Source organism: Sinocyclocheilus grahami, unplaced genomic scaffold, assembly GCF_001515645.1.
Source record: "Sinocyclocheilus grahami isolate Dianchi unplaced genomic scaffold, SAMN03320097.WGS_v1.1 scaffold424.1, whole genome shotgun sequence".
In the NCBI taxonomy this organism is placed as follows: Eukaryota; Metazoa; Chordata; class Actinopteri; order Cypriniformes; family Cyprinidae; genus Sinocyclocheilus; species Sinocyclocheilus grahami.
In genome coordinates this window covers 301125-314793 of record NW_015505603.1, presented here as the reverse complement: position 1 = coordinate 314793, position 13669 = coordinate 301125, and the positions used below count along the sequence as shown (strand labels likewise).

Genomic DNA, 13669 nt, shown 5'->3' with positions numbered 1-13669 from the left:
AATGATTTACAGATCCTGAGCACCACTGACAAGCATCTGATCTTGTAAAATGTGTGGTAAGTACTGCCGCTGTAGTTTACACAGAGCACGTGCGATCGCAAATCTCGAAAGTGAAAGTAAAACGCAAGCAGTTTCAATGCCCCGCATATTAATAGCAGCTCCCTGATGCTCGCATTTTATATACAGTATAATTACCCAACAATATAACTGCGAGAGAAAGTATTGAAATATATATTTTCCTGTGTTTCGTTCCTGCTGTGTGAGCTACTGAAATGAGCCGCACTGTGAAACAGCCAATCAGAGCAGAGCTCAACATTATTATTCATGACACTTCCAAATAAGGTAAAAACAGGCCATTTCATTCTAGGGACAAATCCGAGGGTTGTAAATGGACATGTAAAACCGTTTCTGGAGATTTTTTGCCCTTACCTAAGCCACATACCTTCTATGTAGAACAATTTAAAATATTGTATCAATGCATTCTATGGCACCTTTAAATGATCATCAAAAAGACATTACAAAATACTCTAAACTAGAAACTAAATCTGCCAATAGTTGGCGGTAAATCTCTAGATGAGTAAGTCATTGAGTCGTTCATTCATCAATTGTTCAAATGGCTGATTCGTTCAGGAATTAAGTAAAAGGCTTTCTTTATGAATGGGCCACTGAATCATTGGTTCATCCGACTGATTCATTCAGAAAAAAATCACTGTGCTGCTCGGAGACGCACAACAGTTCTGCTTTATAGCTAATATTTTCATTTGCAGGGAAAAATAAAATGTTACAAATATAAAAACATGGAGCTTTATAAAATAAAACATGCCTTGTATTGCTCACTGTCTGAAGGATAGAGCTCAAGAGCATCACTGTACAGTCTCTGATCCTTCACCAAGGATAACAACTCTGTGAAGTGTTCTTCACCTGAAAAACATTAGGCAGAACAGGAGAACCAAACAGAGTTACAGATGGTGGAAGGAAGCAAACAAAAACAGAGGCATTTGCTGTTGGGTTGCTCATGGATGTCCAACAAGGCTCTTACCACTATTGCTGAGGTGAAGTAAGGCCTTCCTGTATCTTTTGAGGTGTTTATCGATGGTGTAGCGCTGGTAGCTCGGCTCCAGGGTTTTCAGCATGTTCAGAAATGGCAGGTACTCTTTAGGGTCCTACATGTTTGAGGAAATAAACAAACAAACTACAAACCACTTCAAAACAGTGTCTACAACAGACGTGTGCTAAAACTAGATCTCTTTTCTCAGAAAAGCGGTCTACACGTGAAATGCCTGTTGTTGTGTTACAGTGCAACATCAGTCAACTAATGTCCAACTTCTACTTTCAATGTGTTGTACATCCATTTTATATTATAAAATAATGTAATTGCAATATAAAATAATATATAATAGTAATACTATAGTAATACAAATATGTGAAATGGCTGCTTATATGTCAACAAGAATTGTATTTATTTTTTTATAATAGAATATTTTAATATATTATAATAAAACAAATATGTGCAATGGCTACTTATATGAGAAATGATAAAATAGTTTTTATTGAATTGTATTAGTTACTCTATATTAATAATACAATACAATTCAATAATATATATTTCATATGCAAAATGGCTGGTTATATGTGAACTTAAAAATTGAATACATTATGTATTAACTTAATTGTATTTGTTCCTCTTGTAATATTAAATAATGTAATGTAGTGAAACAAATAACTAATACAATTGGAAATGGCAGCTCACATGTGAAAAGATACATTTTATTCATTATGAATTTGTTTAATATATTTTAAGAATTATTATAAAGTAATATACTATAATGTGATGAAATATTAAATACATTTCATATGCAAAATGGCTGATTATATGTGAAATTATAAATTGTATTCATTGTATATTTACTGAATAGTTTTTATTTGTTTTGCAAGAATGTAACAATATAATAATACAAATTTCATACAAGACATGGCTGCTTATAAGTGAAATTGTGAATTTTTCATTATGAATTGTATTTGTTGGTCTATAGTAATATCTAATCTAATCTAATAAATATAATATCATATAATATATCTAACTATAAAAATAAAAACTAGCAGTTAAGATGCAGCAGAGTTGGAATCTTCTAACTGACCTTCTGAGATTTTTCAGCCACCATGAGCACTAGGTCAAAATCGTAGGTGCCGAGGGAGTGTTCATACAGCTCATTCACGTTGACGAGGAAGAGAAGATACTTCAGAGCTTCCTCTGCGCTCGCACTGTTGCTGCCGCTGGGTGGGTTTACTAACCACAAAAGCAAACAGATGTAACGGACACATAATTGAACTTATTTTTATTGGGCTTGAGCTAACAGAGACTCACCTCTTAACTCATGGACCTTCTGAAGAGCGATTTCCAGTTCTGGTGTAGTTTTTCTCACGTGTGATGTCAGAATACATAAACAATACCTGTGTGTATAGACGAAAGCATCTCAGTTGATCAGGGCTTGATGGAGAGGGAAGTAGAGGGCTATACTATACTTCCTGCAATTTATGAAACATAAGTAACATTTATAACCGAGGAACTGACTTCTGCGGGTCGAGAGTCTCCATTGTTGACTGTAAAGCATCACAGATGATGTCCACCTTCTTTCCTCCTTTACCTGAGGCAGAACTGGAGGCTGAGCGTGAAGGACATGGGTACATTGTTGTAGTGGTGTCTTCCTCTCTAAGAATGAAAAAAAAAATTTATTAAATGAAAAAAAGCATCAAAAGAGATTTAATCAATGCCTCTGCATTAAAGGCTTACTTAAGCTCAGTGAGGAACAGGTTGATGTAGTTGATGGAGTCGATCTGTTTTAGGAACATCTCAATGTTGTCAAGAAACACCTGTGAGAGGAATCATAGAATGGGGTAGATGGCAGCGGTGTTATTCATTTAGTACTATTCTCTGAAAGGAAATGCAATCCATGGTGTAGAAGAATGTGTTTAGATGATATTGTAAAAGGAAATGTGGTTAGTGAGGTCACTCACAGTTGGATTGTGGTCATAAATGAGGTTGAGGTTGATCCTCAACTTCCTCATGCACTCGAATGCATCTTTAAATCTGAGCCTGAAACAAACAACACAGCACAGTGATTCAAATGAATTCAAATCATGTTAACATACAATGTGATATAAAAAAAAAAAATTTGTTTTTGGAAAAAAAAATAGCTTTAATCCTTTTTTTTTCCTTTTAAAAAAAGGTCAGTATTCTTTTTGTACATGTACCACTGTCTTAAGTTTTTCTAAACATAAAATACCTATCAAGCCACTTTCTGAGCTGAGCAAGTACAAGAGCTCGATGATGGATGGTTTCTAGATTCCCTCGTGGCATCTGAAAAACAAAACAAAATAAATCAACATCTTAAATAAATTTTTCCATTAAGACAAGAATCCAATCACATGAACACGTGAGAAGAACCACGCTCTGTTCACCTGCAGGATAAGTCTTGTGTCCTGGGGAACCACAGAAACGATACGAGAGCCTCGCTCCACCTTGCGTACAGTCTCATCATTCTGATTAGCATCTGAGCTCAGAGCTGACTGCAGACCTGCACGGGACATCAATAACATCATACCTGTATATTTATATTTAAATATTTCTATAATTATGGAATATATGTTGTATTTATATTGTATTATAATACACTACTGTTTAAAAGTTTGGAATTTGATTTAAAAAATACAGTAAAAAAGTAATATTGTGAAATATTATAACCACTTAAAAGCCTGTTTTCTATTTTAACATTTAAAAATGTAATTTGTTCTTGTGATGAATTTTCAGCACAGTCTTTCAGTGTCACATGATCTTTCAGAAATCATTCTAATAAGCTGATTGGGTGCTCAAGATACATTTCTTTTTATCAATATTGAAAACAGTTTTGCTGCTTAATATTTTTGTGGAAACTGTGATGCACTTTTTCAGGATTCTTTGATGAATAGAAAGTTTGAATAAACAGCATTTATCTGTAACATTATAAACGTCTTTACTGTCACTTTTTTTGCATCTTTGCTAAATAAAATTAAGGATAAAAAAATATATTAATTTATTTAAAAATAAACTGTATTGACCACACACTTTTGAATGGTAGTGAATTATTTTTATATTATATATATTTACTTAATTTATCTCTTTGATGCATTTACATACCTTTAATAGAGAGTGTGCTGAGGTTGAGACAGTGGCACATGTGAGAGTGTGTGGTGAGCAAAAGGAAGTCATCATAAACTACAAACGAGGAGATATTGGAGGCCACCTGTGGAAGAGAGACTCCGGTGAGCATAACTGCCAGAATTTTTGGCACTAACCCAACATAATTAATATTCTTGTTACCTACCAGTGAGTCACCGATGTAGAGGTGTGATCTCTCTGTGAGGCCTATCAAATGTTCCTATTAAAAGACAAAAACATAAGAAGTGTTTATTTAAGCTGAAGTGAGCATGATGAAATAAAGGGCAGTGGTAGACAGATACTATATATTTACCTCGCCGCTGAGGGTACATAGTGCTGTCTGAACACAAGGCCGGGGGAAGTTGATCATATTGCCAGTAGAATCCTTCCATTCTGTTAGACTGAGCTCTGAAGAGTCTGTATGGAATAGTCTAGCATTTACAGCAGTCTTTATATGTGTGCTTAAATTATTCATTTTAAAATTGCATTAGAAAAAAAAAAAGACAAGTGATAAAAACAGAAACTGTGTAGTAGCCGAATCTAGTCCCTGTTATAATTACTAATTAGTGGTCTGACTGACCCATTTGAACTTTCCGGATCTGTCCGTCATCAAGTTGCAGAGCCACAGTGCCATTTCTGAGGCCGTGACACACGCTGATCACAAAACCATCCACTGGAACGTTTGACCTGAGAAATGATCAACACCAAAAAATTTAAGAAAAAGAGACACTACATAAAGTGCAGAGTTTTTAAAAATTCAAAAGTTTTAACAATTCCCAGCCCCCGAGCTCATGTCTATGCTCGTTAGATCAGTCTGTCTTTGCGTGACCTACACTGAATACAAATGTGGACAAGACCGGAGGAGTTAGTTATTTTAATGGCAGTACCTGATCTCCAGCGTGTCCTTGGGGTCCTGGCTGTCCGATGGGGTGAGCTTCAGCAGGCGGGTCAAGTGTCTTCCGTGGGCCACAGCCAAAAACAAATCCTCACTCAACCACAGCAGCAAGCACAGCGTCAGAGGTTCCTCCTGATCAACGGCGACCCTGCAGACGCAGAGAGAACATCTGCATCAGAATACATGCTGCATGTAATAATTACACAGCAGTGCCGATCTGAATAAATATGCTTGCCTGAATGAGAAAATTACAGAAAAGAAATGAGCAAAAAAATCCATAAAACTCTGAGAAAACAGTGGATAAAACTAGACTATTATTGCTTGAAAGGTTATTTAACTGAATTTGTCAAAAGATAATTACAGCTGCATTAAAATACACATTAAATGTAATATATTGTTTGTAGACTACCATCCAAAAGTTTGGGATCAGTAATATTTTTTTAAGAAATAAATACTTTTATTCAGCAAATAATGCATTCAATTGATCAACAGTGATATGTATAATGTTGCAAAAAATATCATTGGTTTTCACAAAAATATTAAGCATCACAACTGTTGCAGGAAATCAGCAAATTAGAATTATTTCTGAAGGATCATGTGACACTGAAGACTGAAGTAATGGTTCTGAAAATTCAGCTTTGCCATAAGAATAAATCTAACTTAAAATAGAAAAAGATAAAGAAAAAATTGAAAAAAATTTAAATAGAAAACAATTATTTAAAATTTTAATAATATTTCACAATATAAATGTTTTCTGTATTTTATGTAAATAAATGTGGCTTTGGTGAGCACAAGAGACTTGTGAAACATTTAAAAATCTTACATACCCCAAACTTTTACAGCTACAATACCATTCATAAAAATGTTAATTATTTAGTGACACCTTCTTGTTAAATAAAGATTGGAGAAACATGAAGAAATGTAAAGCACAATCAACAGTGAAAAACAAAATCCTCTGTACCTGTAAGTCTTTCTTAAGACTAATGGTGTTGAGATGACTTTAAAGCCAGGTACCCCGGGTACACCTCCATTTTCCACTCCACCACCTGAATAGAGGAATAGCAACTAAGAAATCCTAAACAACATACAGGTGCATCTCAATAAATTAGAATGTCGTGGAAAACTTCATTTATTTCAGTAATTTACACATGAGCAGTGCCACAGGCTGATTGTCTCCATGCCACGCCGCACTGATGCAGTAATTCATGCAAAAGGAGGCCCAACCAAGTTTCGAGTACATATACAGTAAATGAACATACTTTCCGGAAGGCCAACAATTCACTAAAAATGTTTTTTTTTATTGGTCTTATGAAGTATTCTAATTTATTGAGATAGTGAATTGGTGGGTTTTTGTGAAATGTGAGACAAAATCATCACAATTAAAAGAACCAAAGACTTAAACTACTTCAGTCTGTGTGCATTGAATTTATTTAATACACGAGTTTCACAATTTGAGTTGAATTACTGAAATAAATGAAGTTTTCCACGACATTCTAATTTATTGAGATGCACCTGTAATGTTTGAATCAAGTTTCAAATTATATGACTCACCTTGACCGTATACATAAATATGCCCATCGGCTGTGAGAGCAGCGAGCTCATTGGTCCTCTGGGCTTGAGAATGGAAGGTGACCAAGTTGACAGGAACAGGAAGTTGAAGTTCAAAAGCACACATAGGTGGAGGGATCACACACTGGCGGAATGTTGTCACCAGGATTTTATCTGCAAAACACATTAGTTAACCACAGAAATTATTCAAATCGTTAATTTTTAGACTGTACTTAAATGCCTTATTTTCTCAAAATAACGTTCTAAAGCTAACAGTGAGAAACAGTGTGTTGTCTACAACATATTAATGCACAGAGATTAATCAATTATTCATAAGTTTGACAATGGACACGCCTACCTCCATCAATCACTGCCACATTGGCGTTGTCATGGCAATCGTTGCCATGACTGCGTTGCGTGCTCCAGCCCCAATTGTAGGTGTAGCTGGCCCATCCTCGAGTCAGGAGATGGAGACGCAAGGGCTTCTCAGGATCCCAACACACACACGCCGGAGCCCTGAGGGCCTCATTGCCAAAATGCAAACTCTGCTTTAGATACCAGTGATAATTCCCAACTGTCCACAGCTGAACTGAGAAAGAAAGAAATCCCTAATTAGCAACACTGATCATTACTACACGCTTAATATGCAAAGTAGGGCTGGACGATATGGCCAAAAAAAAAAAAATCTTGTTTTTTTTTTTTTTTTTGCCTGAATTGCGATATACAGTATACAGTGGGTATAGAAAAGAATCACCCCCTTTAAAATAATCACATTTTGTTGCTTTGCAGCCTGAAATGAAGATGGACAGTTGTCCAGCTGTATTTACTCAGTGCAACTTATAACATCCAAGTGAAAGATATAACACCAACATGCCATAAAAAAAATAATAATTAAAAAACAGAATCACTGAGTTGGGAAAAGGATCACCCCCTTGTGTTAATATTTTGTTGAACTACAGCCTTTAGTCTGTTGGGATATGTCTCTACTAACTTCCATGACTCGTAGTATTTCCATGACTTTCTAATATTTACAGACAGAGAATATAGCTGTGAAAATTAAGTTGTGCATGGAGGAAAACACCACATCTTATTAAACGGCGTAAGTAGCCTATGTGTCAGCACATGTGTCTGTCAGAGCATCAGAGTTGCTTTAAACTGTACGTGTTAACTTTATCTTACAGGTTATTTTAAAGGGGTCATGAGTCATGACATGAGTTTTTTGGTTTGTTTTATTATGTTCCCTTAGGTGCAATTATAATATTACTATAGTTTTTTGGACGAAAAACTTTAAAAGTTTAATGATTTATGACCTTTTTGCACTCTGTTTCTCATCCTCTGACTCAAACAGTCAGTTTTGGGGGGTTTTCCCCTTTAAGAGGTCAGTGTAACTGCCCACTGTTATGATTGGCTAACATCAGTGTCTATGCATGTTCTTATGCTGCGTTCAAGTCTTCCTGTGACGTTCGTACTTACGAGTTGACAAGTCGTAATTACGACGTCAGGTGCGTTCAAGTCAGTTTAGTCGGCAGAAGATGGCGGTGTACCTTCTTTTAATAAATTACAAGAAAATACAACAGGGTCTGTTAACTCTGCTTATAGAAAATGAAGAGCAACGAATTCGCATCAGGTGTGTTTTGCGTTTTTAATATTTTAAAAAAGTAATTTATGAAGCCACTTTAATCTGTATCGCATAAAAACTTATTAATTGTTATATTACAAAACTATCAATTTAAACAAAAATTTACCGTCAACTACAGACGTTGCATCCATCGATTCCGCCATGTTTCTCATTGACACGCCCCCAACTCGGAAACTCGGGGCTTAAAGAAAATTGAGTTTCCCACTCTTAATAACGACTTTGTGGTGGCGTTCATGTGCGTTCAACTCGTAAAAATACGATCTATCCGACATGACTTGAACGCTCCATAAAGCCAGCATCATACTGCGATTTGTTCTCAAAACAGTCAGCCGTGAAATGTAGACAACACACGCGTAAATTAACACTGTAAACTGAATCCATTTTTCCCATCTGGATCCTTCGGCAGCGTATTCAAACATGTTGTTTTTCCACAGCCAGGAACAGCACATCTGCGTGGCATCCCAATCTTATTGTAAACAGTTACTTCTTCAGACCCACTCGCTGCACGTCGACTGAACACCTGTGGGCGTGACAACGATGCGATGATGCAAAATTAGGCATAGCTGTCTTGCGCTGGAGGCGGTCATATGCAATCGACTGGATCCACAACGAGCCGTATTTGGAGCTTGATTAAATAAATGCTTTGTTTATAATGGGGAGGATGACTTAAGATATGAAACTTGAAGGAAGTTTTAATGGTACAAATACCTCTTATATGCCAGATCAAGGCAAATTTGGTTTCTCATGTCATCATCACCCCTTTAAAGCCCCTAATATTAAACATGCCTCATGTTTAGGATAACTGATGCGCTCGTATCAGACTACTGTATATCGATTTAAACAGTATTGACTGTTCCATATCGTTTATAAAAACTATATCAATATATCATAGAAACTCACCCAGCCCTAATACAAAGCAGTCTGAATTGCATCTTACTGTATGTGTTGGGATGGTCATTCTCCCTAGGCTTCAAGTCCTCCATCCAAACAGCCAGAACAGTAGAGTCACTGTTCCACAGCAGCTCCTTTACCTGAGAAATACACATAAATCTTCAACGATTCATGCACCATGGTTTATATTTCAGATTTTTTTTAATAACATATACAGAGGAGCTGAGGTTTACCTTGACCTGTTCCTTTCCAAAAGGCAGAGTAAAATCTCCATGCAACAGTCCGTTCTTTTCCATAAACACCACACTGTGTTTGTTAGGGTGCCGCTGCGTGGAAGCGATCAGGCTGCCAGAGGGTCTAGAAGAAAAATCCATTTGTGTCAGTACACATCAAATCTGTCAGACTCAGCATTAAGTCAAAAGAAAAGAAAAGTTTAAAACTAAAAGACCTAAGTTAAAAGATGTCCAGAATATCTTACTTCCAGCAGAGAAGCTGTTCTAGACCATTAACAACCTCGCTGGTGGCCTGCAAGACACATTCTCGGTTCCAGATTCGAACCTTTCGAGCACCTGAAACAAAAAAGCTGCTTTATTTTACATTCACATTAATGCATTTGACAGACACTTTTATCCAATTGCATTCAAGATACACACTTTATCAGTTCATGCACTCCTTGGCAATCTAACACATGACCTTGGTGTTGTTAGCGCCATGTTCTACTGCTTGAGCTACAGGAATGATGAATAATGTTAACTGTCACAACCCTTTTCATGCAATAAAAATAGCAGAAAGGAAGATTCTCACCAGTCTGAGGACAAACAGCACTGACAGCAAACAATTGCCCATCGCCACGCCAAGTGATTCTTGGCTTCCTGTCGTCCCATGGCAGGGCAGGCTGCACTTCCTGTGACAGTGGAGGAGAACTAGGTGAGAAAAATACCATATTCAAACCAGGTTGAAATGCCAGTGATCTCCTGATGATCCTCAGGTCTGTATCACATCTGCAAGCAGTAGTGGGTTGATTGGGTAAAGCAGAACGATGCTAAACAGAACAAAAACGTACCGCTGCTTTCCACTGGGCGGCCTGCTTGCCCTCAGAGCCATGAAACTGAGTCTCCTTCTTCCCCCAACCAACTGTGATGAACTTATCTGAGGCACAGAAACAAAATCGCCAGTCAGACACTATCTCTGCTCAAATACAGTGAACACATGTCACCTGCATGAAAGCATGATATTAAGAGGTAACTGAAGACTTTTATGAATTATACCTTCGCCAAAGTCATCCTGATTGATTGCAACCTCAGTTATCGGCTCAAAGTCCTTGGTCATCATGATAATGGTCTCCTGACCTGACATGCCATATAAGACACAAGCGGACACAATGAGAAAGAGTGAAATGGCATTATATGCACTTCTGAACAGATGTACAGTGGGGCAAAAAAGTATTTAGTCAGCCACCAATTGTGCAAGTTCTCCCACTTAAAAAGATGAGAGAGGCCTGTAATTTTCATCATAGGTATACCTCAATTATGAGAGACAAAATTAGAAAAAAAAAATCCAGAGAGTCATACAGATATATGCTTAGTAGCAGGCATATTATGGGTAATTTAAACTAAAGTCATAAAAAAACATTTCTGTTACCTGAAATAATAATAAACTTATTATATTTTAGCTAGTAACTTTTAATTTAGCAACATTTCTCTTTTTTATTTAGTTTAACTTAATGTCCTAAAATAAATACATAATTATAAAAACTATACACACATTTAAAAAAAAAAAAAAGAATAAAACTGATAAAAGCACAAAGTACTAAAACCTTAACTCAAATTAAAATATATAAATCAAAATGTTAATAAAAACTATAATAATATCTCTAGGATATTAAAATAATACTGCTAGTGATATAGACCTGTGGTCAGAGTCACCAGCTCTTGATCTGGGCTCCACATCATGCCAGTAAGGCCGCTTTCCACACTGCCAACACATTCCAACTGTGAGAGAGAAATTAATATTGGTAATTAGAAAGTACAACAAGAGCACATACATTCTACAGAATCATTTAGCAATCATTGTATACAATCATCAAAGCATTTAGATTAAATGAATGATCACCTGACTGGTGTTGAGGTTGTAGAGAAGGACATCACCACTGGCAGTGGCCACACACACTGACTCCTGATCTGGCAGATCTTGTATCGCCACCACAACCCCACTGCCGTCCTCTGGGAGATAGTCATCTGCCGTCAGTGAAACCTCTTTATAAACCTATAAAAGCACATTATACAGCAAGATTAATATATAGCTATTTGGTTCTAGACATCTTAAAACAGGGACAATCCCCCAAAATGAGGTTAAAACTATCGTAAATGACCCTTTCTGGGATTGCAACTCCTATGAAAACTTGAATTTCTTTTAGAAATACCTCTTCGGTCCGAGGGTCAAACTCTGTGATGGCAAGCTCAGAGGCCACCAGCACGGTTCCAGTCTCGCTCCTGATGGTCAAGCACTGCGGGGATCCCGGGATAGAAAGTTCCACACAGCTGAAGCGCTGCAGCAGACTGAGGTTTCTCATTTTGGGTAGATGCTTTCAACAAGATGAGATCTGAAACAGTTTTGCACTTTTTGTTGGACTGATTGATTTGACTGCTCTCACTAAAATAAGACATGGCAGGTGGGAAAGGCATCGTGTCAACTTCAACTGCACAACATGCATCCTAGGGCGCTTTTTAAACACCTGTTTGCTGGACATTTATTGCTTTCTCTGCACTACCAGCTCTACGTTTTATCATTTAGTTTTGCAAACAAGTGTATACGTCAAAAGGTTTAATAGATTATCAGCAACAAATGTAGTCAAGTGTGTCCAAATTCGACAAGTGTGTCCATGATACTGAGTGATTACCATATTGATGTATCATAGTATTTACATGGTGGTACTAAAAAGTAATACCAATCTACCTCTTTATCCAGTAAACAAATGCTTTCAACATGATTACAAAATGAAAAGCAAACTGGCACAAATCAAGACAGCGCATGTCTGAAAATCCAGTTGTTTTATATAAAGGCACAAAGATCAGTGCTTACCTTGTCGTGTTTCGTGTCCTTTTTATGTGATGTGAATTATAATTTGCGGTATACACATTCACAACACACGCACGTTGTTGTCAGTGCGGCCTGAACTCTGACATCGTAGAATAAATGTCAGTGTGTGATGATGCGCGCAAGTGCGCTCTCTGTCGTCGTGGAGGAAACTGCGGGGACATCAGATTCGTTTTTGTGAATCGGTTCTTCTGAACTGGGCTGTGTCCGAAATGGCCCCCTATACCCTTAAATAGGGCACTATTTGAGGGAACAGCCATTTTTAGTAGTGTCCGAAACCATAGTGGACGTTCTCGAGTGCGCTCATTCAATCCCACAATGCACTGCAAAAACGAGTGTACAACTGGAGAATGCCCATAATGCACCGTGAGAGTCACGCGCCGAATGAATACTACACATCTCGCCAGAAGACGGTGCCCACAGCTGAATAATCAATCCGTTCATTTTTACAACGCGCTCATCTATGGCGTACAGCATAATGTACAACACGGGTATAAGTTCATTGTAAATTGATTATTAAATTGTTTGATTAGGGTTTATACATAATTTCCGTGACAGAGTGCAAGATAGATCCTTTAATCTTACTGCTGGAGCTGCTAGTTTGCTAGTTTCAAATGATGAATAAACAGCAAGCACAAACTATGCAAAAGCGGCATTCCTTCCGGTGCACTCAGTGTCCGAATTCACTACTCGTTTTCATTCATATTTTTATTTATTTATTATTCTTAGTCTCTTCTTCTTCTTCTTCTTCTGGTGTTTCATGGCGGTTTGGCAAACCAGCGAAAAAGGTGCATTACCGCCACCTACTGATCTGGAGTGTGCCTAAATTTGGAAGAAAGAAATACAGGGGGGAAAAATAAAAACACCTAGATTCTATCTATTGCTCCTGTGTTTTTCAGGTATTTAAACATATTTTCTTGCTCTCTTGATTGCCTCGACCCATTTCCAAACAATACTTTTAAATAAATATTATCAACTCCCAGCCATCCTAATTCTTGAATTAATTGAAATCTCTCCATTTCATATGCAGAGCACTCAAAAAGAATATGTTTCACTGTTTCTAATTCTCCACATTTGTCACACTTTCCCGATTCATGCTTACCTATTTTATAAAGACTATAGTTTAATGCTGTATGTCCAATTCTTAGTCTTGGTAAGATGACATCTTTCTTCCTATTTCCGTATCTTTTCCTCTCGTTTCCAACACACTCCTGAATCTGGAAAAGATGTCTTCCTTTAGACCCATTATCCCATAACTGTTGCCATTTCTTACTTACTTCAAATGATATCACTCTCTTGAATTCAGCTTTACTTAAAGCTAACTTAATTTCTATTTGTGGATGATTTAATGCTTTCTTTGCTAGCAAGTCTACTTCCTCATTTCCATCCACACCCACATGTGCAG

The 13669-nt window shown here is 37.0% G+C and overlaps 1 protein-coding gene across 1 annotated transcript in view; it reads right to left on the bottom strand.

The window, feature by feature from the left end:
• Positions 1-12546, bottom strand: part of LOC107551443 (elongator complex protein 1-like) — a 16738-nt gene extending 4192 nt beyond the window's left edge. Inside the window, exons 1-27 of the mRNA XM_016233046.1 lie at positions 12250-12546; positions 11591-11770; positions 11281-11433; positions 11078-11159; positions 10437-10517; positions 10232-10317; positions 9973-10072; positions 9647-9737; positions 9402-9525; positions 9215-9308; positions 6997-7227; positions 6642-6812; positions 6052-6136; positions 5083-5238; positions 4776-4882; positions 4509-4612; positions 4362-4415; positions 4175-4280; positions 3460-3575; positions 3285-3358; positions 3016-3094; positions 2792-2871; positions 2573-2710; positions 2366-2451; positions 2139-2287; positions 1040-1163; positions 824-921 (exon numbers count right to left, since the gene is read on the bottom strand). Coding sequence (XP_016088532.1) covers positions 824-921; positions 1040-1163; positions 2139-2287; positions 2366-2451; positions 2573-2710; positions 2792-2871; positions 3016-3094; positions 3285-3358; positions 3460-3575; positions 4175-4280; positions 4362-4415; positions 4509-4612; positions 4776-4882; positions 5083-5238; positions 6052-6136; positions 6642-6812; positions 6997-7227; positions 9215-9308; positions 9402-9525; positions 9647-9737; positions 9973-10072; positions 10232-10317; positions 10437-10517; positions 11078-11159; positions 11281-11433; positions 11591-11740 — 2919 coding nt within the window. The 5' untranslated portion in view covers positions 11741-11770; positions 12250-12546. The remainder of the gene's footprint in view (positions 1-823; positions 922-1039; positions 1164-2138; positions 2288-2365; positions 2452-2572; positions 2711-2791; positions 2872-3015; positions 3095-3284; positions 3359-3459; positions 3576-4174; positions 4281-4361; positions 4416-4508; positions 4613-4775; positions 4883-5082; positions 5239-6051; positions 6137-6641; positions 6813-6996; positions 7228-9214; positions 9309-9401; positions 9526-9646; positions 9738-9972; positions 10073-10231; positions 10318-10436; positions 10518-11077; positions 11160-11280; positions 11434-11590; positions 11771-12249) is intronic.
• Between the last annotated feature and the right edge of the window lie 1123 nt (positions 12547-13669).